Here is a 25712-nt window from a genome sequence, read left to right as displayed (position 1 = left end):
TGACATGGTCAGTTTTACCTAAAAGTGGTGGACTAGGAACATTTTCCTTGAGAGATCACACATGTAAGAAAAAGATTTGAATTTAAGTTGTTGCCTCCCATAATTCAAGGATTCTAACTTGTGGCAAGATGCCTCAGGGTGCTGCTCCAGAATGACTAGAACTTTAGCAAATTTTCTCACTTTAATATCGAACATCCTCTCAATTAGAGTCTCCTAGAACTCTTCAGAGAGAAGGAATAGCACAGGGGTTAATTAATCTCCCGTGTCCACACAGGGTGGCTAAAGCGAGGGGAGGGTGCACATGCCAGGCAACAAGCAGATCTGTGGCTGCTGAAGAGAGAGGAGCATTCATGGTAAGCCTCGTTGCCTAGAAAGATCAAAACCAACTCTCCTGGATAAAGAAACTCTCTCCCAGACACAAAGCCAAAACCCAGCTGCTTCAGAAATTTACGGAGTCCTGATTTTTTCTGTTTGTGTGCAAACTTATAAAAATGCCAAATACTCACCTTTCTCAGAAAGAGGAAGAGGAAATTTCTGAGTTCAACAGCCACCAAGTGAGTAACAGATAACTTTGGAAACTTTAACTAAGATCAGAAGGTCTGTCGTCTACCTGGTCTACCTCAGCTTGTAGAATTAAAGAGAAAGATCTGCCAAAAAACAAACCAAAATGAAACCAAAACCCAAAAACTCCCCCAAATCCAAACAACAAAAATTTTTTAAAAACACAAAAACCGACAGATGGAATTAATACAGTTCACTTGACAGTTATTTATCCTGCCCACTTCTTTCCAGCACCATTTCCATCGCCACCACCCCGGCCCCTCTTCTCCCCCAGTCCTTATACAGCTGTTTTCTTAATTAAGAACTGAATTAAGCAAGTAGTGATTCACTCCAGACAAGGGTATACTTTCAAGAATTTGCATACTCAGTTTCTTGTGTTTCTTTGGAGAGGCTCATTCTTGATGAGGAAGAAAGCATTTGGTGGCTCCTGGGAACTGTGACTTCCCCCTGGAGCTATTCTTCTCCTGGATCCAGGAAATTCCCCTATTAACAATGAGCACAATGGACACAGGGTTTGATTATCTGCCCTGCCAGCTTCTTGCATGCAACAAAACCTATAAACAAAAATACAGGTAGGTGTCTCCTTCTATGGAACTTAGTATAACCACTTAAATGGAATGCTAAATGTACAGCAACAATAAAAGGAAGGATGATAGAGCATTTTGACAACAAGCCTGTCCTTCCATTTCCCACAGATCCCAACTGCCTTCAGATGAACTGCCTATTAGAGGCATTCTGATGGGCCCTTCAGTTCAGTTCAGTTCAGTCATTCAGTCGGGTCCGACTCTTTGCGACCCCATGAATTGCAGCATGCCAGGCCTCCCTATCCATCACCAACTCCCAGAGTTCACTCAGATTCACGTCCATCGAGTCAGTGATGCCATCCAGCCATCTCATTCTCTGTCATCCCCTTCTCCTCCTGCCCCCAATCCCTCCCAGTGTCACAGTCTTTTCCAATAAGTCAACTCTTTGCATGAGGTGGCCAAAGTACTGGAGTTTCAGCTTTAGCATGGTTCCTTCCAAAGAAATCCCAGGGCTGATCTCCTTTAGAATGGACTGGTTGGATCTCCTTGCAGTCCAAGGGACTTTCAAGAGTCTTCTCCAACACCACAGTTCAAAAGCATCAATTCTTCAGCACTCAGCCTTCTTCACAGTCCAACTCTCACATCCATACATGACTACTGGAGAAACCATAGCCTTGACTAGACGGACCTTAGTCAGCAAAGTAATGTCTCTGCTTTTGAATATGCTGTCTAGATTGGTCATAACTTTTCTTCCAAGGAGTAAGTGTCTTTTAATTTCATGGCTGCAATCACCATCTGCAGTGATTTTGGAGCCCCCAAAATTAAAGTCTGACACTGTTTCCCCATCTATTTCCCATGAAGTGATGGGACCGGATGCCATGATCTTCGTTTTCTGAATGTTGAGCTTTAAGCCAACTTTTTCACTCTCCTCTTTCACTTTCATCAAGAGGCTCTTTAGTTTTTCTTCACTTTCTGCCATAAGGGTGGTGTCATCTGCATATCTGAGGTTATTGATATTTCTCCCGGCAATCTTGATTCCAGCTTGTGTTTCTTCCAGTCCAGCGTTTCTCATGATGTACTCTGCATATAAGTTAAATAAGCAGGGTGACTAGGCAGTTTTACTGAAAAATTGGGTAGAGCTTACAGAAATGGCAGTGCATGAGCAGGGTGGCCTTTTACTTACTCCCAGAGGAGCCATGGGCAAGTTGTGAACTTCAGTGGGTTTCTGTTTCCTCATCTGTAAAATGGGGATGTTCACAGTACCTTTTTCAAGGGGAGGAAGTGATTTAATACATATTAAGCTTTTTAGCATAATGCCTGGAACATGGCAAACCCTGTGTCTGAATTTGCTATTACAATACAGAAAGTCCCCAACTTCACAATGGCTTAAGGTTTTTCAGCTTTACAATGGTGTGGAAGTGGAATGCATTGAGTAGAGAATATACTTGGAGTTTGAAATGTGATCTTGTCCCAGACTAGTGACATTTTTTGTTTATGAAGGTAAACAACCAATATACTTATAACTATTTTATACCCAGACTGCCATTCTGTTTTCCATTTTGGGGAGTGTATTCAATATATTACATGAGATATTTCAACACTTCATTCTAAAATAGGTTTTGTGTCAGATGATTTTGCCTGACTGTAGGCTAATGTATGGGTCCTAGGAAAGTTTAAGGTATGCTGATCAGAACTATGATGTTTGGTAGGTTAGGTATATAAAATGCATTTTTTACTTTATTTCTAATTTATGATGGCTTTAAGTCTGACTTTTTCTGAACCCATGGACTGTAGCCTGTCAGGTTCCTCTGTCCACAGAATTCTCCAAGCAAGATTACTGAAGTGGATTGCCATTTCCTTCTCCAGGGTATCTTCCCTACCCAGGGATTGAACCTGGGTCTCCCTTGTTGCAGGCAGATTCTTACTTTACCTTCAGGGAAGTCCAATATCAGAATGTTATCCCACAGTAAATCAAGGAACATCTGTACATAGACTCCCCTTTTCTTTCAAAAACACAAAACTCCTGATAAAAATCACCTGGCAGAGGCCCAGAATAGTGTAAATTCATGAGAACTAATTTTGAAACATAAGAATATTCATTTAGACAATTATCAACTGGTATGGCAACCCACTCCAGTGTTCTTGCCTGGAGAATCCCAGGGATGGGGGAGCCTGGTGGGCTGCCATCTATGGGGACGCACAGAGTTGGACATGACTGAAGCAACTTAGCAGTAGCAGCAAATTCCTAGGGCAGGAAGTGAACTACCTTTAAGGGATTAAAAATCCTAAAACATTCCCTTGGAACGTTCAGCACCTTGGGCCGAATTTAGAATAGTTTTTAAAGATATTGAAGAGAACAGTTATATTGTATAAATATTAAGCAAGAATTTGTTGTTGTTGTTCAGTAGCTAAGTTGTGTCTGGCTTTGCAATGTCATGGACTGTAGCCCGCTTGACTCCTCTGTCCTTAGAGTTCTCCCAGCAAGAATACAGAATGAGTTCCCATTTCTTTCTCTAGATAAGTAAGAATCAGTTCAATTCAGTTCAGTTCAGTCGCTCGGTCATGTCCGAATCTTTGTGACCCCATGAATCACAGCACACCAGGCCTCCCTGTCCATCACCAACTCCCGGAGTTCACTCAAACTCATGTCCATTGAGTTGGTGATGCCATCCAGCAGTTGGATACAAATGCTGTTTCTGGCAGATGGAACAAGCTAAGTTTACCCACTCAGATGGCAGAAGCCTTTTACCAATATTTATGGGAAGACTTTTTAAGATTTTTACTTGTCTTTTTCAAAATTTATTTTTAATTGGGGGAAAATTGCTTTACAATGTTGTGTTGGTTTCTGTTTGCAGCCATAATTATACATATATCATCTCCCTGTTGATCTCAGAATTATTCTTCTCCACAGAAATCTTTAGTAAAAAGCGAAAGATACTTGTCTTTAATAGATATCTTGTCAGGGACCTGGCAAAGGAGTTTATGGCACCAGAGTTACAGAAATATTAAATAGCATTTTGCTTTTTAAACCTCTCTGTTTGTTTCTTTCCAGTCCTAAGGTTTCTTTAGCCAACAATTATCTTTTTGAATGCCTACATTTCAAAGATATAAAATCAATATTTCAAGGGATTAGGAATTGTAGATTTTATCTAAGAAGGAAGTCAGGACATATTTGTCTGTTAGCAGAAATCCAGGATAATTGCTATAATATTTTTCTTTTTTTTAATGGTAGGAAGATTAGTTAAGTATTTTTTGTGTGTGAAGTGCCATCCCCAAATACACAAAGGTCTGGCCCTGGTAGGTTCTGCTTACAGAGTAAGGGACAATAAATCAAGATTTTTAAATAAATGTTCTGGACCTCTGTTAAAGCAGTTTCCTGGCTATCAGTATTTACATAAGTTTTACAGTGTCTGAGTGCCATCTGTAGTTCTTGACATTTGTTCTCTGATCTTCCCCTCCTAATCATGTAGAAGCGATAAAGGCCCGTTATGACTTTATTAAGATAAACTCCCCTGACAGCTGGCCTGGTTCAACAAAAAGAAGCTTGCCTGTAACTTCATGTCTTAGACTTCTAGCTGGCTGGCTAGCTGCTAATACAAGCCTGACAGACAACCTGCATCACCCAAGTGGCAGAAACCAGAAGGAATATTCTCACTTGTTACAAAAGTTCTCAGTATATAAAACAAGACAAATAGAGATTCTCTTCTCATGGTTTTTCATCCTTATGACAAATGACAGAGACAAAGGAAAGCATGATTCCTTCTGAGAGGCTAAGAATCAATAACCATAGGTGTTGATTACCAAAAACAAATTCACAAGAGTCACAATTCAAGATCTGTTTTCACAACTATTTTTCTCCTGCCACTGTGAATTTGTAAAGGAAGGGAAAGGGAGAAATTTTATCCTCCTCTCTTGACTGTGCACTACAGGCACAGAGCTGGGAGACTGTTATTATTGTTGTTGTTCAATCGCTCAGTCATGTCCCACTCTTTGCGACTGTTTATGGTCTGCAGCACACCTGGCTTCCCTGTCCATCACCAACTCCCAGAGTTTGCTCAGACTCATGTCCTGTGAGTTGGTGATGCCATCCAACCATCTCATCCTCTGTCATCTACTTCTCCTCCTGCCTTCAACCTTTCTCAGAATCAGGGTCTTTACCAAGGAATGGCTCTATGCATCACGTGGCCAAAGTACTGGAGCTTCAGCTTCAGCATCAGTCCTTCCAATGACTATTAATGGTTGATTTCCTTTAAGATTGAGTGGTTTGATCTCTTTGCTGTCTAAGGGACTCTCAAGTGTCTTCTCCAGCATAGTTCAAAGGCATCAGTTCTTCAGCACTCAGCCTTTTTTATTGTCCATCTCTCACATCCATACATGACTACTGGAAAAACCATAGCTTTGACTATAAGGACCTTTGTAGGCAAAGAAATGTCTCTGCTTTGTAATATGTTGTCTAGGTTTGTCTTGCTTTTCTTCCAAGGAGCAAGTGTTGGTTAATTTCATGGCTGCAGTCATGGTCCACAGTGATTTTGGAGCCCAAGAAAATAAAGACAGTCACTGTTTCCATTGTTTCCCCATCTATTTGCCATGAAGTGATAGGACCAGATGCCATGATGTTAGTTTTTAGAATGTTGAGTTTTAAGCCATCTTTTTCACTCTTTTCTTTATCCTTCATCAAGAGGTTCTTTGTTCCTCTTCACTTTCTGCCAAAAGGGTGGTGTCTTCGCCATATCTGAGGTTATTTATATTTCTCCCTGCAATCTTGATTCCAGCTTGTACTTCGTCCAGCCCGGCATTTCACACGATGCACTGTGCATATAAGTTAAATAAGCAGGGTGACAGTATACAGCATTGACGTACTCCTTTCTCAGTTTTGAACCAGTCCATTGTCCAAAACATCTCCAGGAGACTGACATGGTTAGAACTGTTACTTTCTGCTGGTCTCTTGTCAGTTATCCTGTATCTCAACTGCAGTCTCCAGGGAGAGTGGAGTATTCCCGTCTTTCACTGTCTCATCCTCATCACTAGAAACTGTACAAGAGGAAACATTTGTTTCCTTTTACCTGGAATGTTAGGTCCATGAATCAAGGCAATTTGGAAGTGGTCACACAGGAAATGACAAGAGTGAACGTTGACATTCTAGGAATCACCGAACTAAGATGGACTGGAATGAGTGAATTTAACTCAGATGACCATTATATCTACTACTGTGGACAGGAATCCCTTAGAAGAAATGGAGTAGCCATCATAGTCAATAAAAGAGTCTGAAACACAGTATTTAGATACAGTCTCAAAAATGATAAAATGATCTCTGTTCATTTCCAAGGCAAACGATTCAAAATCACAGTAATCCAAGTCTATGCCCTGACCAGAAATGCTGAAGAAGCTGAAGTTGAACAGTTCTATGAACACCTACAAGACCTTCTATAACTAATACCCAAAAAAAGATGTCCTTTTCATTATAGGGGACTGGAATGCAAAAGTAGGAAGTCAAGAGATATTTGGAGTAAGAGGAAAATTTGGCCTTCGAGTACAGAATGAAGCAGGGCAAAGGCTAATAGCGTTCTGCCAAGAGAACACACTGGTCATAGCAGACACCCTCTTCCAACAACACAAGAGAAGACTCTACACATGGACATCACCAGATGGTCAACACCAAAATCAAACTGATTATATTCTTTCCAGCCAAAGATGGAGACGCTCTATACAGTCTGCAAAAACAAGACCGGGAGCTGACTGTGGCTCAGATCATGAACTCCTTATTGACAAATTCAGACTGAAATTGAAGAAAGTGGGGAAAACCATTGGACCATTCAGGTATGACCTAAATCAAATTCCTTATGATTATACAGTCGAACTGAGAAATAGATTTAAGGGACTAGATCTGATAGACAGAGTGCCTGATGAACTATGGACTGAGGTTCACGACACTGTACAGGAGACAGGAATCAAGACCATCTCCAAGAAAAAGAAATGCAAAAAAGCCAAATGGCTGTCTGAGGAGGCCTTATAAATAGCTGTGAAAAGAAGGAAAGCAAAAAGCAAAGGAGAAAAGGAAAGATATACCCATTTGAATGCAGAGTTCCAAAGAATAGCAAGGAGAGATAAGAAAGCTTTCCCCAGTGATCAATGCAAAGAAATAGAGGAAAACAATAGAATGAGAGAGACTAGAGATCTCTTCAAGAAAATTAAGATACCAAGGGAACATTTCCTGCAAAGATGGGCTCAATAAAGGACAGAAATGGTATGGACCTAACAGAAGCAGAAGATATTAAGAAGAGGTGGCAAGAATACGCAGAGGAACTGTACAAAAAAGATCTTCATGATCCAGATAATCACGATGGTGTGATTACCCACCTAGAGCCAGACATCCTAGAATGTGAAGTCAAGTGGGCCTTAGGAAGCATCACTACAAACAACGCTAGTGGAGGTGATGGAATTCCAGTTGAGCTCTTTCAAATCCTGAAAGATGATGCTGTGAAAGTGCTGCACTCAATATGCCAGCAAATTTGGAAAACTTAGCGGTGGCCACAGGACTGGAAAAGGTCAATTTTCATTCCAATCCCAAAGAAAGGCAATGCCAAAGAATACTCAAACTACCACACAATTGCACTCATCTCACATGCTAGTAAAGTAATGCTCAAAATTCTCCAAGCCAGGCTTCAGCAATATGTGAACCGTGAACTTCCACATGTTCAAGTTGGTCTTAGAAAAGGCAGAGGAACCAGAAATCAAATTGCCAACATCTGCTGGATCATCGAAAAAGCAAGAGAGTTCCAAAAAACCATCTATTTCTGCTTTATTGACTTTGCCAAAGCCTTTGACTGTGTGGATTACAATAAATTGTGGAAAATTCTTCAAGAGATGGGAATATCAGATCACCTGACCTGCCTCTTGAGAAATCTCTATGCAGGTCAGGAAGCAACACTTAGAACTGGACATGGAACAACAGACTGGTTCCAAATAGGAAAAGGAGTACGTCAAGGCTGTATATTGTCACGCTATTTATTTAACTTATATTCAGAGTACATCTTGAGAAACGCTGGGCTGGAAGAAACACAGGCTGGAATCAAGATTGCCGGGAGAAACATTAATAACCTCAGATATGCAGATAACACCACCCTTATGGCAGAAAGTGAAGGAGAACTAAAGAGCTTCTTGATGAAAGTGAAAGAGGAGAGTGAAAAAGCTGGGTTAAAACTCAACATTCAGAAAACTAAGATCATGGCATCTGGTCCCATCACTTCATGGGAAATAGATGGGGAAACAGTGGAAACAGTGGCTGAGTTTATTTTTCTGGGCTCCAAAATCACTGCAGATGGTGACTTCAGCCATGAAATTAAAAGACGCTTGCTCCTTGGAAGGAAAGTTATGACCAACCTAGACAGCATATTCGAAAGCAGAGATTACTTTGCCAACAAAGGTCCGTCTAGTTAAGGATATAGTTTTTCCAGTAGTCATGTATGGATGTGAGAGTTGGACTATAAAGAAAGTTGAGCACCAAAGAATTGATGCTTTTGAACTGTGGTGCTGGAGAAGACTCTTGTGAGTCCCTTGGACTGCAAGATCTAACCAGTCCATCCTAAAGGAGCTCAGTCCTGGGTGTTCGTTGGAAGGACTTACGTTGAAGCTGAAACTCCATCACTTTGGCCACATGATGCACAGAGTGAGTCATTTGAAAAGATCCTGATGCTGGGAAAGATTGAGGGCAGGAGGAGAGGGGGATGACAGAGGATAAGATGGTTGGATGGCATCACCAACTCAATGGACATGGGTTTGGGTGGACTCCGGGTGTTGGTGATGGACAGGGAGGCCTGGTGTGCTGTGGTTCATGGGGTCGCAAAGAGTCAGACACGATTGAGCAACTAAGCTGAAACTGAAACCCTTTTAGGGTTTTTGGCTGGGGCTCTGTAACAAAAAATTAAGAGGAAAGCAAACATGTTTGTTAACATGTATATTTCATATATACTTATGAGAAATACAGGCAGCAGTAACTCAAGAACATGGCTAGAACCAGGATTTACAGACTATCTTAATCAAAAAACAATATATTTTTAGAGTAGCAACAAGACATAGGAAGAGTTCTAGCTTCAAGGGTGGTAGATTGTGGGACGATAAATATATTAGAAGCTAATGAAAGATACTAGCTACTCAGTAAATGTTGTTTTGTCAGTCCTCTAGTGATTTCTTGGGGCTGATAAATGTCAATAGTTATTGGTGATTAATATCTACACAAATTTACGTTCTGCTTTCAGGAAACTAGTTGGGGGAGGGCAGAGAATTTTTCTTGGATCTGTTTCCTCTCAATTGCCTTCAGCTCAAAATAATCCTTATGCCAAAGGGGAAGATTTGGGGTGGCATATTCTGTTATCCCTCTGCAGGTTTTATTGTTAAGTTCTTTTGCTTTGCAATGACCTTTTATGTTCTAACATGGAAATGTGAAGTAAGGCATTGTCAGAAAGGAGTTAGGAATGTTGTTCTCACGAGCTTACTTATCATAGGAAAACACTGATTCACAAATTAAGAATTTTCAATAGACACCAAAAAAGTTGGTAGAGGAATCTGGTTGAACAACATGGTGTGGAGCTACATACCTATCAGAACACCAGGCAGTGTGTCATGTTGTTTTGTGGGGAAAAAAAAAAAATATATATATATATATATATATATATATATATAAAATAATTTTACATGAAAAAGAAGACAACATAGTGAAAGTACATAAAACAATGTAATGAAAAAAATTAGTGAAAGAGTTGAGCTCATTTTCAGTTGTGTAAAATATTCAGGTTTTTTTTCTTTATAGTTGCTCAAATTTATATTTAAATAGGAGGAAGTTCCTCTTTGGGCTATAGTGCTAATCCCAGTTCTTCCTGAGCAAGGTCATTAAGCAATCTCATTTTATTATTCTTTTTTCAGGTTGATACTTATGATATCAGCATATTCCTTTAAACATAAGTAAGAAAAATTTTAAAGTCAGTGGACCAAAACACAGGCTTCTTTATAGTTGCTCAAATTTATATTTAAATAGGAGGAAGTTCCTCTTTGGGCTATAGTGCTAATCCCAGTTCTTCCTGAGCAAGGTCATTAGGCAATCTCATTTTATTATTTTTTTGCAGGTTAATACTTATGACATCAGCATATTCCTTTAAACATGAGGAAGAAATTTTTTTTAAGTCAGTGGACCAAAACATAGGCCCTGCTTTACACATGTCACCAAGGGTGTAGCCCCAAAACTGGTCAGAGAAGAAGGAAGTGAAAAGATGTTAAATACCAAGTCCAGCTCACCCTGGTCAGCCTGGACTTCTGGCTTGTCAGTCAACATGAAGGCTCTCCTTATTCTGGGGCTTCTCCTCCTTTCTGTTGCTGTCCAGGGCAAGATATTTGAGAGGTGTGAGCTTGCCAGAACTCTGAAGAGACTCGGATTGGATGGCTATCAGGGAGTCAGCCTGGCAAACTGTAAGTTAACTATTCTTCCTCCTTCCAAATAGTGAGCCAGGTGTGGAACAGATACTAAAAGAGGATGAATAATAAGGGATATTGTGTGAATGGACTTTTCTTATTTCTTGATGGGTCTGTACATTTACAATGGTTAAAACATCAATGGTTCCTTTAGAATCAGATGTACTGGGTAAAGGATTGAAGCATGGGAGGGTTAAATTCCATACAGTTAGAAGCATGCCAAGTCCCACTGCTCTCCTCTAGAGCCACTGAATTTGCCAGCTGGCATATGGAAGCTGACTATAAAATATATTTCAGCACCTGGGATATGTTTGTCAAGCCCTTGGTGTTTAACTCTAGCCATTTACAGTTTGGAACTTGAGTTCTGCAAGCCTGAGTAAGGCAGTATTTTCTCATTTTTAGTCCCCCTACCATGACACTGGGCAAAGTTTTTATAGATTTCATTGAACTCTTAAAACAGGGACAGAAGGAACCTATTTCCCCTCAATCAATATCTATATAAGGATCCCTGAAATGCAGCCTGAAACACATTTTATTATTCTGACTCCAGTTGATTATTTTTCATTTTCTTCCACAAAATTCAAGATGTGTCCTAAGGAAAAGTGACTGTGTATTTTAGTCCATATTTTTCAATGTCATCACTGTATTTTTCAGACTGAATTCAGACATTTCCCCTCCATAACTATTTTTGAATGAATGAGTAACTGGCTAGATAGATGGATGGATAACATAGTCTTTCCTATTCTATGACTCTTTTCAGGACTCTAATTTGATATCCAAACTCAACTTTAGGTATTGTAAGAAATTTTTTTTTCTCTCAAAAACTCCTTATTTTTCCAGATAAAAGTATTTTTCCATTAGCGTATGCATATACTACTAATTTGGAGAAGGCAATGGCACACCACTCCAGTACTCTTGCCTGGAAAATCCTATGGATGGAGGAGCCTGGTAGGCTGCAGTCCATGGGGTCACTAGGAGTCAGACACGACTGAGTGACTTCACTCACTTTTCACTTTCATGCATTGGAGAAGGAAATGGCGACCCACTCCAGTGTTCTTGCCTGGAGAATCCCAAGGACGGGGGAGCCTGGTGGGCTGCTGTCTATGGGGTCGCACAGAGTCGGACACGACTGAAGCGACTTGGCAGCAGCGGCAGCAGCAGCAGCAGCAGCATACTACTAATTGGACTTCCCAGGTGGCTCAGTGGTAAAGAATCCAACTGCTGATGCAGGAGACATAAGAGACATGGATTTAAGACCTGGGTTGAGAAGATCCCCTGGAGGAGGGCATGGCCACCCACTCCAGTATTCTTGTGGGAATATCCCATGGACAGAAGAGCCTGGCAGACTACAGTCCATGGCGTTGCATAGAGTCGGACATGACTGAAGCGACTTACTTCAGTCGCTTACTTCACTTACTTACTCACATATGCCGCTAATGACTGAATCCACTCAACTCTGTTGACTTTTCTATTCTAGGCTGAATCTTACATGAGCAATGGGAGCAGGGGAAGGGTAATAGCAATAGACGAAACATCTATTTTAATATTTTTAAAAATATGTTACTTGTTTCATTAATATTAACAAATGTTTTGCTAACAAAAGAATTCTCTTAAGGACCCTTTAACACAAAAGTGTTAAAATATTTTACAAGATACATCTTTATACTTATAAAACAAGTTGTTAGTAAAGCAGAATTAAAAAGAACTAATTATGCTGTGAAGTATAAGTTATGTCGTGTTGCTGTTTATTACTAATTTTTTTTCAGGGATGTGTTTGGCCAGATGGGAAAGCAATTACAACACACGTGCTACAAACTACAATCGTGGAGACAAAAGCACTGATTATGGGATATTTCAAATCAATAGCCGGTGGTGGTGCAATGATGGCAAAACCCCAAGAGCAGTTAACGCCTGTGGTATACCCTGCAGCGGTAAGACAAGATAATGTGGAGTGATGGCACAAGACCCCTCTGGTTATACCTGTTGGGTTATCCAAAAAGTTCGTTCAGGTTTTTCTGTAAACATCTTATGGGAAAACTGGAATGATCCTTTAGGTCAAGAGTCAATAGAAATAAAAAGGTCTTGAAGGGCTCATCAGGGACCTTGAAAAACTCCATATTAACTTCCTAAAACTCCTTATTTTGCTCCTCATAATTCCTCAAGTAAGAAATTAAAGAGCTGGTATCATAAAAGGTTGCTGTTTGCTAACATACAAGAGTATCTGGAGTGACCTATCACTTCATCATAACTGGACATGTTAATGCTTTGTAGAGAACAATGCCATTCCTCCTACTTTCCTTGTTTGTAAAGATTTAGGGGTAATTTGGTTATAGGGGTTTTTCATTTTTTTTAATCTGCACTCCTTTATTGGAAAATGAAAGGATTAGTGGTTAACCAAAGAAGAGGAATATGTGTGGTTTTTTTAAAATGTAACTTTGCTTTTTATGAAATGTTTTAATATATGGAAAATTAGAAACATTAGCATAATAAACATCACTATACTCATCATGGACTTTTACAGTTATTTACATTTTGTCATATTTACTTCTTTTATGTATATGGGGGGTTTTTTGCTGAGTGATTTTAAACTGATTTAGAAACATTATGACATTTCATTTCTAAATTCTTTGGTTTGCATCTCCAAAAAATACAGTGCCTTTATAAGCATAATCATTCTAACAAGCTAATTTACAGATTTAATTGGGATGAAATAAATAATCTATGAGTTCCTTTTAAAGTAGAGATAACAAATGAATCTTTAGTACATAAAATATTGAAAAAATATTGCAAAGCTGATAGTTATATTTTTAAATATTCAAAATCCTAATAAATAGTCTTTAGAATATTATTTTATATCCAGTTAATTTATATAAAAAATATTTTTAAATAATACTTTAAAAATAAAAAAATAATTTTTACATTATAAAATAACCTATGGTCATTGAATAGAAATTTTTAATACTGAGAGGTACATGACCACTGGTAACTTTTAGTATCCACATCTTTCAGAATCTACATCAGTCATGTGAATGAATTAAGGCTATATTATGCACATTTTTGGGGTCGCAGAGTCGGACATGACTGAGCGACTGAACTGAACTGATGCACATTTTTATCCACATGAGAACATAAAAGCAATGTATTTCAACATAAAAGAAATTGTTACTAAATTTACTGCTATACAACTTGCTCTTTATTATAATACAAAATTATTTTTGTTAACAAATACTAATCTTTATTATTTTTTAAGATGAATAGAGTTATACTGTGTAGATATTCTATAATTTATCAATCCACTTCTTTTTTAACATTTGTTTGTTTATTTTTGGCCATGTGAAGTCTTAGTTGCCACAGGCAGGATCTTCGTTGTGCCATGCAGGCTTCTCTCTAGTTGGGATGTGCAGGCTTAGTTGCCCTGCAGCATTTGGCATCCTCCTTCCCCCAGAGATTGAACCAGCATCCCCTGCACTGGAAAGTACACTCTTAACCACCGGACCATCAGGGAGACCCTCAGTCTACCTCTCACTGTTAAGCACTTAGGCTGTTTCCATTTTCTCCTTTTATATTAACTGCTATCAAACGTTTTGTATGCACATCTTTGGGTACATACCATGATTTCTTTAGGATATATTTCCATTAGGAGAGTTGCTGAGTAAAAAACTGCTCGACTGTTTCTGCTTGTTTGTTTTGTTTTTACACTGCCTAGTAAAAAGAGTCCCTTGTATCACATTAGTTAATAGTTCCTGAACATCCACTGACTTTGGTAAATGAGAAACAGAATGCTTTACTTCATACCAAATGGGATGGAATGAAGAAAGAGTTTTCCTCGAAAATTCACACATATATAAGGACTCTTAAAAAATAATATTACTTGTTCTTTCCTCAGTCTAAGAGAATAAAGCTGACTGAACCTAAACTTAAAATGAAATTTCTATGAAGATTGTTTTCATTTCTCACCACTTCTTTTTCAGCTTTGCTGAAAGATGACATCACTCAAGCTGTAGCATGTGCAAAGAGGGTTGTCCGTGATCCACAAGGCATTAAAGCATGGTATGTTTTTCCCCCCTCCTTCCAGTTTTATTGAGATGTAATTGACACAGAGCATGGTACAAGTTTAGGGTGCACAGCATAATGATTTGATTTATAGTCATCATGAAATGATTATCACAATAAGTTTAGTAAGCATCCTTTATCTCATATAGATACAAAATCAGAGAAAGAGAAGAAAAACAATTTTGTGTGGAATGAAAGTCTTAAAATTTAATCTCAGCATCCTTTGTATATGTATAACATATAGCAATATTAATTATATTTATCATGTTGTATCTTGTACTGTTGTTGTTCAGTTGCTAAGTTGGATCCAACTCTTTAATGACTCCATGGACTGTAGCCTGCCAGGCTCCTCTCTTCATGGGATTTCCCAGGCAAGAATACTGGAGCGGGTTGTCATTTACTCCTCCAGCGGGTCTTCCCCACCCAGGGATCGAACCTGCATCTCCTGCATTGCAGGCAGATTTTTTACCACTGAGCCACCAGCATAGGCCTGTGATACATTGCATCCCTACTGTTATTATTACAAGTCTATAGTACCTTCTACTGCCTTTGTCCAGTTCCTTACCCCCTCACCTCACCTCCAAGCCCCACACCAGGTAACCACTAATCTGACCACTTTCCTATGAGGTTGTTTGTATGTTTGTGTTTGAAGTATAATGGACCTACAACAGGTGTAGATTAGTCTTTAGGATAAGACTAATCTTATTAGTCTTTAGTTTCTGTTAAGAGCACGGTATGTGTTAAGCATTAAAGAGGAGAGCTGATTTATCCTGTTGATGTGAGAGAAGTAAAAGAATATTCCAAAGACTATACAGTATGCTACTGAGAATTGAAAATTGCAGCTTTAGATTTATGCTAAACAGTGTATTACATAGAAACAATCTATTTTACTTGATTCAGAATCTTTTGCTCTTTTACTACTCAGTTTATTTTAGGGAATTTCTAGAGGTTTTGAAATTTTCTACACAATATCTTGAAACTATTTTTGGATTTAAGTAAATGTGGGATGCACTTTGCAGTGCTGTTGGGGACTTCACAAGACTCAACATTTGTGTTCAGCATTCTGTGCTATAGTGTAGGCTTGTGGAGCTGTGACGTCCCTGGTACACATATCTCCAGTTAATAAATAGCAACATTTGGATCTGTCTGTAGCTTGTATTTCATGTACTGATTAACTATTTTGTTCTCGCAAAGGATTTGAAGTATGTATAACGCAATGAAGATATGTTTCAATCTTATCATCATTTGTTTCATCTTTTTCTATAGGGTGGCATGGAGAAACAAGTGTCAAAACAAAGATCTCAGGAGTTATGTTAAGGGTTGCAGAGTGTAACTGTGGAGTGTTCGTCTTCAGCTCATTTTGTCTCTTTTTCATATTAAGGAAGTAATCATTGAGTAAAAGGTTATACTATCATTCTTTCAAACAAATAATGTTTTTACAGAAGCAGGAGCATGTGGTCTTTCTTCTCAGAGGCTTGATGTTTACCTCACGTGTTTATTGTTTGATATTAGGCCTACAACATTTTTCAGCTTGCTAACAGAACCAATGCTGGTGAATATTTGTCTAAAATCTTCATTATCAAATGTATCTCTAGTACATTTAGTTCTTCAAAGAGATAACCCAGACTTAATCTTGAATGATATAAGTACTCCCTAATATTCAACAAAAATATAACAAAAGAATATCTTTAAGCAAATTGATCTTAGGCAAAGTCCCACCTGTGTAGGCATGTGAACTCTCATCTATTCAGTCAAAAAGAGCAGAACGTCAAATGGCTAAAAATGGAAACAGCCCAAATCAAGAATTTTGTTTTCACAAGTGTGACATTTGGTTTAAATGTTTTCATAGAAATGTTGCATGTACACAGAATTTTAAAAATAAGCTTACAATTTATACATCAACCTATTTTAGCCTTTGCAAAGAACTCATTTATGCATCTTGCTGATCCTGAAGGAATATAAAGAAGGATTAGATGAGCTGTTGATTTTCCTTAGTTTTATTAGCTTAAATTAATCCATTATGACTAAATTCAGAGGCAGATAAGTTTGTAAGCATTGAATTAACTGCTATCAAACCTATGTGAATTTATGCATGTTGTAAAAGAAAAACAAACATTTTCATTAAAAGCTTTGCAATTCATACCTTGTCCTCCTTTGTTTGGACCCATTTAATGTCTCTGAAGAAATACATGTGTGTATATTTGGGAAATAATGATCTGACACTTATTATTTCCTACATCCTCACCTGTACTGAAACAGGTGGATACTGCTAGAGAAATCCATAAGCATGCTGATTCTCAATGTTTAAAATTTTTAATCTGTTTTGGCTGTGCCTCACAGCTTCTGGGACCTTAGTTTCCCACTTCAGTTCAGTTCAGTCGCTCAGTCGTGTCCGACTCTTTGCAACCCCATGGATCGCAGCACGCCAGGCCTCCCTGGCCATCATCAACTCCTGGAGTTTACTCAAACTCACGTCCATCAAGTCGGTGATGCCATCCAGCCATCTCATCCTCTGTCATCCCCTTCTCCTCCTGCCCCCAATCCCTCCCAGCATCAGAGTCTTTTCCAATGAGTCAACTTTTCATATGAGGTGGCCAAAGTATTGGAGTTTCAGCTTTATCATCAGTCCTTCCAATGAACACCCAGGACTGATCTCCTTTAGGATGGACTGGTTGGATATCTTTGCAGTCCGAGGGACTCTCAAGAGTCTTCTCCAACTCCCAAGAGGGCTTGAATTCTTACTCTAAACAGTGAAAGCATGGAGTCCTAACCATGGAACCACCAAAGAATTCCCCTCACTTTACTTTCATAAACATCAATCTCAAATGGGCCCTCAAGTCAGCCTAATCATCTTAGTCACTTCTCTTCAATCCTTCTGTATTGGTGTCCCCACTCTCCAAAATGACTGTCACTAATTACTTCGCCAATCTTTTCAAACCCCCAGTAAACAAGCCCAACCACTGGTATTTGACATGTGCTCTCAGTAGATGACCTGGTCTCATATTACAAAGACAGAACAGAAGCAACTCATACAAAATTTTCCTCTGCTGGCCATCATAACAGAATTCACATCTTTCCCTGGGCCCACCTTCCCTTCCTTCCCCTTTATTGCTAGAATGAAGGGCCTCTGCTCCAGCCAATGGCAGTGTTTCCACATGCAGTCCATCACCATGCTGCCCTGGTAACCTGGCTTGTTACACAGAACTCTCCATGGGCTCTACATAACCCTCCAACTACAACATCATTCTCTGCTCCCTTTTCCAGTAACACTTCTGGGTGCAATATCTATATTCACCCACTCCATGCTCTCATCTCCCTTTGTGTTTTCACCTCTTCTTAATCTGACTGCGGTCCTCACTCAGCTGAAAACGGCTCCAACATGACTCCTCCCAGGATGCACTGGGGCCAGTTCTAGTGATCACCTGGTTTCTGTTCATCCTACTTGATCTCTCAGCAGCATTTGACAGAGTGAACCACTTGCTACTTCTGAAAACTTTTTCTTCCTCAGCTCTCCTCCTTTATATTGTCTCATTGATGGCTCCTTCTCAGCCCTTCTTGGCTGACTGTTTCTCTGCTGATTGAGTTTTAAGTGTTGGAGTGTCCCAGGAATCAAACCTGTAACCATTTGATAGACATGTTTTACTTCTTCTTTTAGATGAAGTATAACTTTCAAAAGAATAGAGTTTTTCCCACTTTTTAAAGAGACTGAAACAATCTCAATCTTTCCCCAAATTTGTAAGTACAGTACAGCCTTTTATGTTTTCTGAACAGTTTGAGAATACACTGTCAACATGGTGCCCATGGCTCCAAATCCTTCAGTGTGTAATTTCTGCAGAAGCTCAAAACATCATCCATATCAGGAGGTAAACACTGACAAAACTAGGAACACCTAGTCATCAGATCTATGCAATTTCATTAAGTATCCCACCAATTCTAATTAAAAGGTCTAATTCAGAATCACGTTATATTTGGTTGTTACGTTTTTCAGTTTCCTTCAACCTAAGTAACTTCTTCATGTTTCCATGACTTTTACAACTTTAACCCATTTGAAGACCTCAACCAGTTATGATGTACAATAGCCTAAGGTTTTTCTGATATTCCCTGGAGTAGATTAGGTTATGCATCTCTGGCAGGGATGCCACAGATGTGATATTGTCCTCTTCTCATTGCATCCTTTCAGGTGACATGCAGTTTTGAAATGTTCTGTTTCAGATGATGTTCCCATTGATTGTTTGATTAAGGTGATGTCTGTAAGTCACCTTCACTGTGAGGTATTTGGGAGAGGACAAGATACTTTGAGAAATTTTCCTCCTCATCAAAATATCAATTTTTGCATGTACTTATTATATCAGTATGGATCCCTGGCTTCCTACTTTATTCCAATTATAATGAGTCATAATCCATTGCTATCATTTATTTTTATGTTCTCAATGTCCCGGGTTTTTCTCTTTTCAGAGAGACTCGGCAAGCTAGCTTCTGCGTCATCTTGACATGACCTCATCATTTGGGTACTTTTTTTGTTTTTTGGCACAAGCTGTCCTAATGCTCACCTTGTTCTTTTTCTGCTTCAGCCTAGAATCAGCTATTTCTCCAAAAGCTCTTAGCCCTCACAGTGGATAATAGTATTTAAAAAAATAATTCTGGGCAGTAGAGTAGCACTGTTCCCATGTCCCATCAAAGGACAGAGCCTAGAGGATGTATGTATTTACCTAACGTTTATCTACTCAAATTGAGTTCATAGAATACCTCCAATTCTAATCCCATGCCACAAGGTTAATTGTAGGTTTTTTTCTTATGTTGATAACTTCCTTGTTATACAGTCAGAAAGCAGGTACCCATTTTCCTTAATATTCTTAAAATGTATCCTGAGCACATGCACATATTTAATCAGTTTGCCTGTATGTAACCAATCTCCCAACACTGCCACACAATGGAATAGATGGTCTCCACTCAGGCTTTGATACCCCTCAGGCGGTCACCCCTTCTTCCACATCGGGACATCTTTACTGCGTTTCATCTCTGACATACCATGCTGGGACACTGTTTTTACAGCAAGGAGGGCAGAAAGTTTTTCCTCTTGTTTATGCCCACATTCCCAGTACCTAGAACAGTGCCTGTAACGTGATACATGGTCAATAAAAACCAGCTGCTTGAATGAATCTCCCTGATGATTTAGTATATTCCCCCATGCTGGGCATTTTGAGAGTTTTTTACTCTCCAATCTCACTTCTAGTATAGCAGCTTCTGCGGCTTCAAGGGCCAGGTCTCAAATCTATGTGACCAGTCCCCTGGAGGACAGCAGAGGGGCCCAACTCAGGTGTATCCTCCGGTTTCAAGATTCTGGGAGCATTTTGATATGAATCAACAGGAAAGAATGTGGGTTTATTCATAATAGGACATTCAGAGGTGTACAAAGAATGAGTCAAGGTAGGGGAGAGAGGCTTGAAGAGTAACAGCTCAGATGCAGAGATAGGATATATCTGAGAAGCACCAGGACTGAACCATAACAATGGCTGACTGAAGAAACAACCAGAGATTAGTGCCAGCGTGAGGAACTCTGCCCATGGCAAAGGTCATGAGGAAGGAGGCTTGGCATACGCAAAGGCATGATCAAGTCTCAGGAAACCCTGTTCCCAAGCATCTACCCCCAAAACCAGAGTCTATCTACTTTACTGTTTCATGCTCTTGCCTACACCTCTGACTTTATGGGGGGCTGTTCCCCACCGGTTCTCTCGGAGAAGGAGTAAACATGCAGCTCCAAGTCAATAAAAATTCCTGGGCGTGACAAGAGTGTTTAAACTTACGAACTCCTCTGAAGGTTATCTAGCCCACCTGTATAGGTTCGTCTGGCCACATGTGATTGTTTACAGCCTCCCAACCTGAGAGGCACGAGATGTTTTAGACTTACTAAAGGCAAATTCTTTTGGGAAGTTAGAAATTATTAGTATAATGGGTTGTTTAGGAATTGTATTGGTGAAGGGTTTTTCATTTGTTGTGCCAATAATTGCTGCTAATTCCCTGCCCTGGGTGGGATAAGGGTGTCTCAGGTCAAACCTCTCTGCTGGCAAACTAGCTTGTGTGACAGGATTATCCATACTCCTGCCACTACGCACATGATTGTTTACTACCTCTCAACCATAAACAGCACAGAGAGTTTTGGAGTATTTTGAGAGTCTTAATTAGCATAGGGCTTTTCTCATTGTTGAGTCAATGATTGCCGCGAGGCCTCCATATCCTTAGGCACCTGGGAATATATTAATCAAAGTATTTGGAATATAGAAAAGGAAATATAGTAGTTTTTAAGGTTAACAATACTAGACTTTTTGAGTTAATGAATTTTCTCTTTTATAATAGATCACTGTGCTGCTGCTGCTAAGTCGCTTCAGTCGTGTCCGACTCTGTGTGACCCCATAGACGGCAGCCCATCAGGCTCCCCCGTCTACTTTGTTATAAATCACTGTGTCCTTGCTATGTAAAAATGTAACTTTATCACTATCTTAAGACTAAATAGATCTTAAGGGGAACATTGGTGAAAGGATTTTCATTTGTTGGGCTGATGTTTGCTGCTAAATCTCCATATTCCCTGCCCTTATAATGAATATAACTAGCATATAGGAGAGATAAGTATTAACCTTTAAGCATATAGGAGAAATAAGTATTAACCTTTAAGATTAATCATGTTAACCTTGGGTTAAATAAATTCCTTTCTTGATTGTAACTCACTACACCCTCACCCTATAGGAATGCAACTTTATTTGGAGAGTGGTGCCTGGTTTAAGAAAAAACACCCTTGGAAAAAATAAGTTTTTGGTTATCAGAAAGAAAGGGTCATAAAATGTCAGCAGGCCTCATGGCCAGAAGATGATGTAAAACCCCTAAGATCTTTTTTTTATGTAAAGCACCTGATTTTGATAAAGGTCAGGACTGCTGACCCCCGTGTGACTCTGTATTCATCCCTATGTGTAACAAAAGGTATATAAGCAAACCCAAAAATAAAGAAATCGGATCAGTTTCCGGAAAGACTGATTCCCCCATGTCGTTCTTTCTTGCTCCCCGTTTTTCTGGCTGGATTCCCATCTGGTGCATGGGTACCCACCAGGCCCGCTAATTTTGCCTGGGCTTCTAAGATCGGACCGGGGGGGCCTCAGTGCCTCCTCTCCTTCGGGAGAACGGGAAGACGCCTGCGGCCTACGTAGGTGGTGATTGGTATTCCATGTAAACCAAGTTATTCAGCCTCTTTTTCTCTGCTAATTTTCTAATCCCTCTCTATCTGTAATTAAATAAGTTATTTCCAAGGACACCGACTCCGTTCCTACCTTCGAATCACCCTGGATCCACCGGGGCTGGACCCCGGCAGATTAGCAAAAGTTGGCCTAAGAGAGAAAGCAATTCTTGTTGGAGATTTTGCTGTTTTTGATAAATGTTATGTCTCACTTATACCTGTTATTTTAATACAATCAAGTTCCAAAACCAAATTTTCACCCTTATTCAGAGGAAAAAGTAAAAATCAATATGAAAGTTTCATCATTTTTAAAAGAAGTTCAATTCCAATGTTGCTTACCTTCACGTCAGGATATTATTTGAAACAGAGAGTGATATTCCAGATTAAAACTGGGCTTTCATGTGGCACTAATTATAACTGAGCCCTGAGCACATTTCTTCCATTTGTATTTAGCAGACTTACTTTAAAAATATATTTTTTTAAGTTGCTAAAGGGCATCCCAGGTGGCGCTACTGCTTAAGAAACTGTCTGCCAGTGCAGGAGATGTAAGAGATGTGGGTTCAATTCCAGTATTGGGAAGATCCCCTGGAGAAGCACATGGCAACCCACTCCAGTATTCTTGCCCAGAGAACCTCATGGATAGAGAAGCCTGGCAGGCTACAGTCCATAGTGTCACAGAGTCAGACATGACTGAAGCGACTTAGCAGACACGAAGGGAATTACGAACAGTTATAGTCATGAGTGACTAATATCATTCATAGATAAAATATTTTTCATTTAAATACATGTTTATTATACAAATTAATTTTAAATAATTTTAAATTTTTATGGTTATAAATTCTCAATGTTTACAGATACTTCTACAAGATTTTTATGTAACTCCCCATTTTTCCCTCTTCACATGCAGCTGTTTTCTACGTTTTTAGCTTAATGTTAGAATTCTAGGCAGCAGGCACCACAACTACTGAATACTGCAGCAGTAAGCACTGAAGCCCATGTGCCCTAGAGCCCATGTTCTCCAACAAGAGAAGCCACTGAAATGAGAAGCCTGAGCACAACTAGAGTGTAGTCCCTGCTTGCTGCAACCAGAGAAAGCCCCTGTGCAGCTCAAAGACCCAGCGCAGCCAATAAATTAATTTAATTTAATTTAAAAACGAATCATAGGAAGTTCCCTGGTGGCCTACCTGTTAGGTCAGTACTCTCAGTGCCATTGCCTGGATTCAATCCTTGGTCTGGGAACTGAGATCTCAGAAGCTGTGAGATATGACCGAAAAAAGAAAAAAAATTATATTTTCTCCCATGGTTTAAAGTGTCAGACTTGTATTGTTCCTGATGTTGGTTCCTACAGTGGAAGTTAAGGATTAAATTCTATTTCCTCCTTCTGTATCTCATCACACATGGCACCTTTCCCTAAAACCCATCCTTCCAATGTAATTCCATATTCTTAAGATCAATACTCAGTATTTACATAGCAATGGCACCCCACTCCAGTACTCTTGCCTGGAAAATCCCATGGATGGAGGAGCCTGGTGGGCTGCAGTCCATGGGGTCGCTAAGAGTCAGACACGATTGAGTGACTTCACTTTCACTTTTCACTTTCATGCATTGGAGAAGGAAATGGCAACCCACTCCAGTGTTCTTGCAGGAAGAATCCCAGGGATGGGGGAGCCCGGTGGGCTGCCGTCCATGGGGTCACACAGAGTTGGACACAACTGAAGCGACTTAGCAGTAGCAGCAGCAAATACAATTACTTTCTTCTCTTATGCAAGATTTTATTTTCCCTAGAGCCAGTAACTGCATAATTGTTATATTGGCTTACCTTTATTTGTATCTATCATTAGTTCAATTCCCAAACTCTAGGTCTCTTTTTTCTTTATTGAGGTATGGTTCATGTACAATATTACTAAGTTTGAGGTGTACGACATAGTGATTCACATTTTTATAGGTTATATTTCATTTAGTTATTATAAAATATTGGCTATATTCCCTGTATGGTACAATATATCCTTGTAACTTATTTATTTTGGACTGTGCTGCATGGCTTGTGAGATCTTTGTCCCCAAAGCAGGGATCAAACACATGCACCCTGCAGTAGAAGTGATGAGTCCTAGCTACTGGACAGTCAAGGAAGTCTCAGTTTATTTTATACATGCTCGTTTGTACCTCGCAATCCCCACTGCTCTATGTCTTCCATTTAAATCTCCTCTAGGTCTTCAGAGGCAGCAAGAATTTCATTAGTCTAACCTTGCTCTGAGTTTTTTTTTTTTTTCATTTCTGTTATAGTTTTAACTTCCAACAACTCCTTTTCATTTTTCAATACTCTTTTCTCCTTGTTTTGTGTCATGCTTGCTATTTCTTATTCTATATATGGTATTAATATATTTACTATATATAATAATATGTAGTAAATAATATGTACTATATATAATAATATGTAGTATTTACTATATTTTGGATATAGTACAATAAGGGCTTCCCTGGGAGCTCAGCTGGTAAAGAATCCACCTGCAATGCAGGAGATCCTGGTTCAATTCCTGCATCAGGACAATCCCCTGGAGAAGGGATAGGCCACCCACTCCAGTATTCTTGGGCTTCCCTGGTGGCCTGGATGGTAAAGAATCTGCCTGAAATGTGGAAGACCTGGGTTCAATTCCTGGGTTAGGAAGATTCCCTGGAGGAAGGCATGGCAACCCACTCCAGTATTGTTGCCTGGAGAATCCTCATGGACAGAGGAGCCTAGTGGGCCTCAGTGCATGGGGGTCACAGATTTGGATATGACTGAATGACTAAGCACAGCACACAGCATATTAATAATAACAGTTTGATTGATTTTTATTTTAGTTGACTTCTCTGTTTCCTCTAATCTGCCATTTCGCTTGTTTACTTTGGATTATATCTTTCATACTAGAGGCATTTCTCTGTTATTTGGCAATCCTTGGTTATCTACTTAAATTTAGGATTGGGAAACTTTAAAAGTCATTTGAGGTTCTGAGGGCCTGTGTGGATTTGACCATGTGTACTTCACTGAAGGATGACCTGGTGGGTTGAGTCAGTTTCACTGAGGCTCCTTAGATCTCTCCTCTTAGACTGGTCACATCCCCCAAGACAGCCTCTCCCTATTCTCTACTCAAAAAAAAAAGGCCTGGTTGCCAGTATTTTAGAGTTAAATGACAGATGAAGTCTTGGTACCAGGCATGTGTTTAGCTAAACTGCCTATTTTCTGTAGGGTATTTCTCAGGTCAAGAAGCAACAGATAGAACTGGACGTGGAACAATGGACTAGTTCAAAATTGGGAAAGGAGTACATCAAGGCTGTATATTGTCACCCTGCTTATTTAACTTATAGGCAGAATACATCATATGAAATGCCGGATTGGATGAAACTCAAGCTGAAATCAAGACTGGAGATATATCAATAACCTCAGATATGCAGATGATACCACCCTTAAGGCAGAAAGTGAAGAGGAACTAAACAGTTTCTTGATGAAGGTGAAAGAGAAGGCTTAAAACTCAACATTCAAAAAACTAAGAACATGGCATCTGATCTATCACTTCACGGCAAATAGATGGGGAAAAAATGGAAACAAACAGACTTTGTTTTCTTGGACTCCAAAATCATTGTGGATGGTGACTGCAGCCATGAATTAAAGATGCTTGCTCCTTGGAAGAAAAGCTAAGACAAAGCTAGACAGCATATTAAAAAGCAGAGACAAAACTTTGCTGACAAAGGCATGCCTAGTCAAAGCTATGGCTTTTCCAGTAGTCACCTACAGATGCGAGAGTTGAACCATAGAGAAATCTAAGCACCGAAGAACTGATGCTTTTGAACTGTAGTGCTGGAGAAGACTCTTGAGAGTCCCTTCAACAGCAGGGAAATCAAACCAGTCAATC

The 25712-nt window shown here is 39.5% G+C and overlaps 1 protein-coding gene and 1 long non-coding RNA gene across 4 annotated transcripts in view; one reads left to right on the top strand and one right to left on the bottom strand.

Moving 5' to 3' along the window:
• Positions 1-750: 750 nt before the first annotated feature.
• LOC138435842 (uncharacterized) overlaps positions 751-25712 on the bottom strand; it is a 25884-nt gene continuing 922 nt past the window's right edge. Inside the window, exons 2-3 of one of the 3 annotated variants that reach the window (XR_011255272.1) lie at positions 23007-23076; positions 751-2165 (exon numbers count right to left, since the gene is read on the bottom strand). This is a non-coding gene — a long non-coding RNA (uncharacterized lncRNA). Of the gene's footprint in view, positions 2166-16581; positions 18216-23006; positions 23077-25712 lie in introns of those variants that run through there. The other 2 variants (XR_011255270.1, XR_011255271.1) reach the window with 2 other exon arrangements.
• Positions 10271-16749, top strand: LOC138435840 (lysozyme C, milk isozyme). The gene is made up of 4 exons (XM_069580953.1): positions 10271-10544; positions 12314-12478; positions 14519-14597; positions 15867-16749. Exons 1-4 carry the CDS (start codon positions 10349-10351, stop codon positions 15931-15933), a joined length of 507 nt encoding a protein of 168 aa, XP_069437054.1. The 5' UTR covers positions 10271-10348; the 3' UTR covers positions 15934-16749.

The sequence above is a fragment of the Ovis canadensis genome, chromosome 3 (assembly GCF_042477335.2).
Source record: "Ovis canadensis isolate MfBH-ARS-UI-01 breed Bighorn chromosome 3, ARS-UI_OviCan_v2, whole genome shotgun sequence".
Classification (NCBI taxonomy): Eukaryota; Metazoa; Chordata; class Mammalia; order Artiodactyla; family Bovidae; genus Ovis; species Ovis canadensis.
The sequence above is the reverse complement of the archived record's forward strand: the minus strand, read 5'-3'. Positions and strand labels throughout refer to the sequence as shown.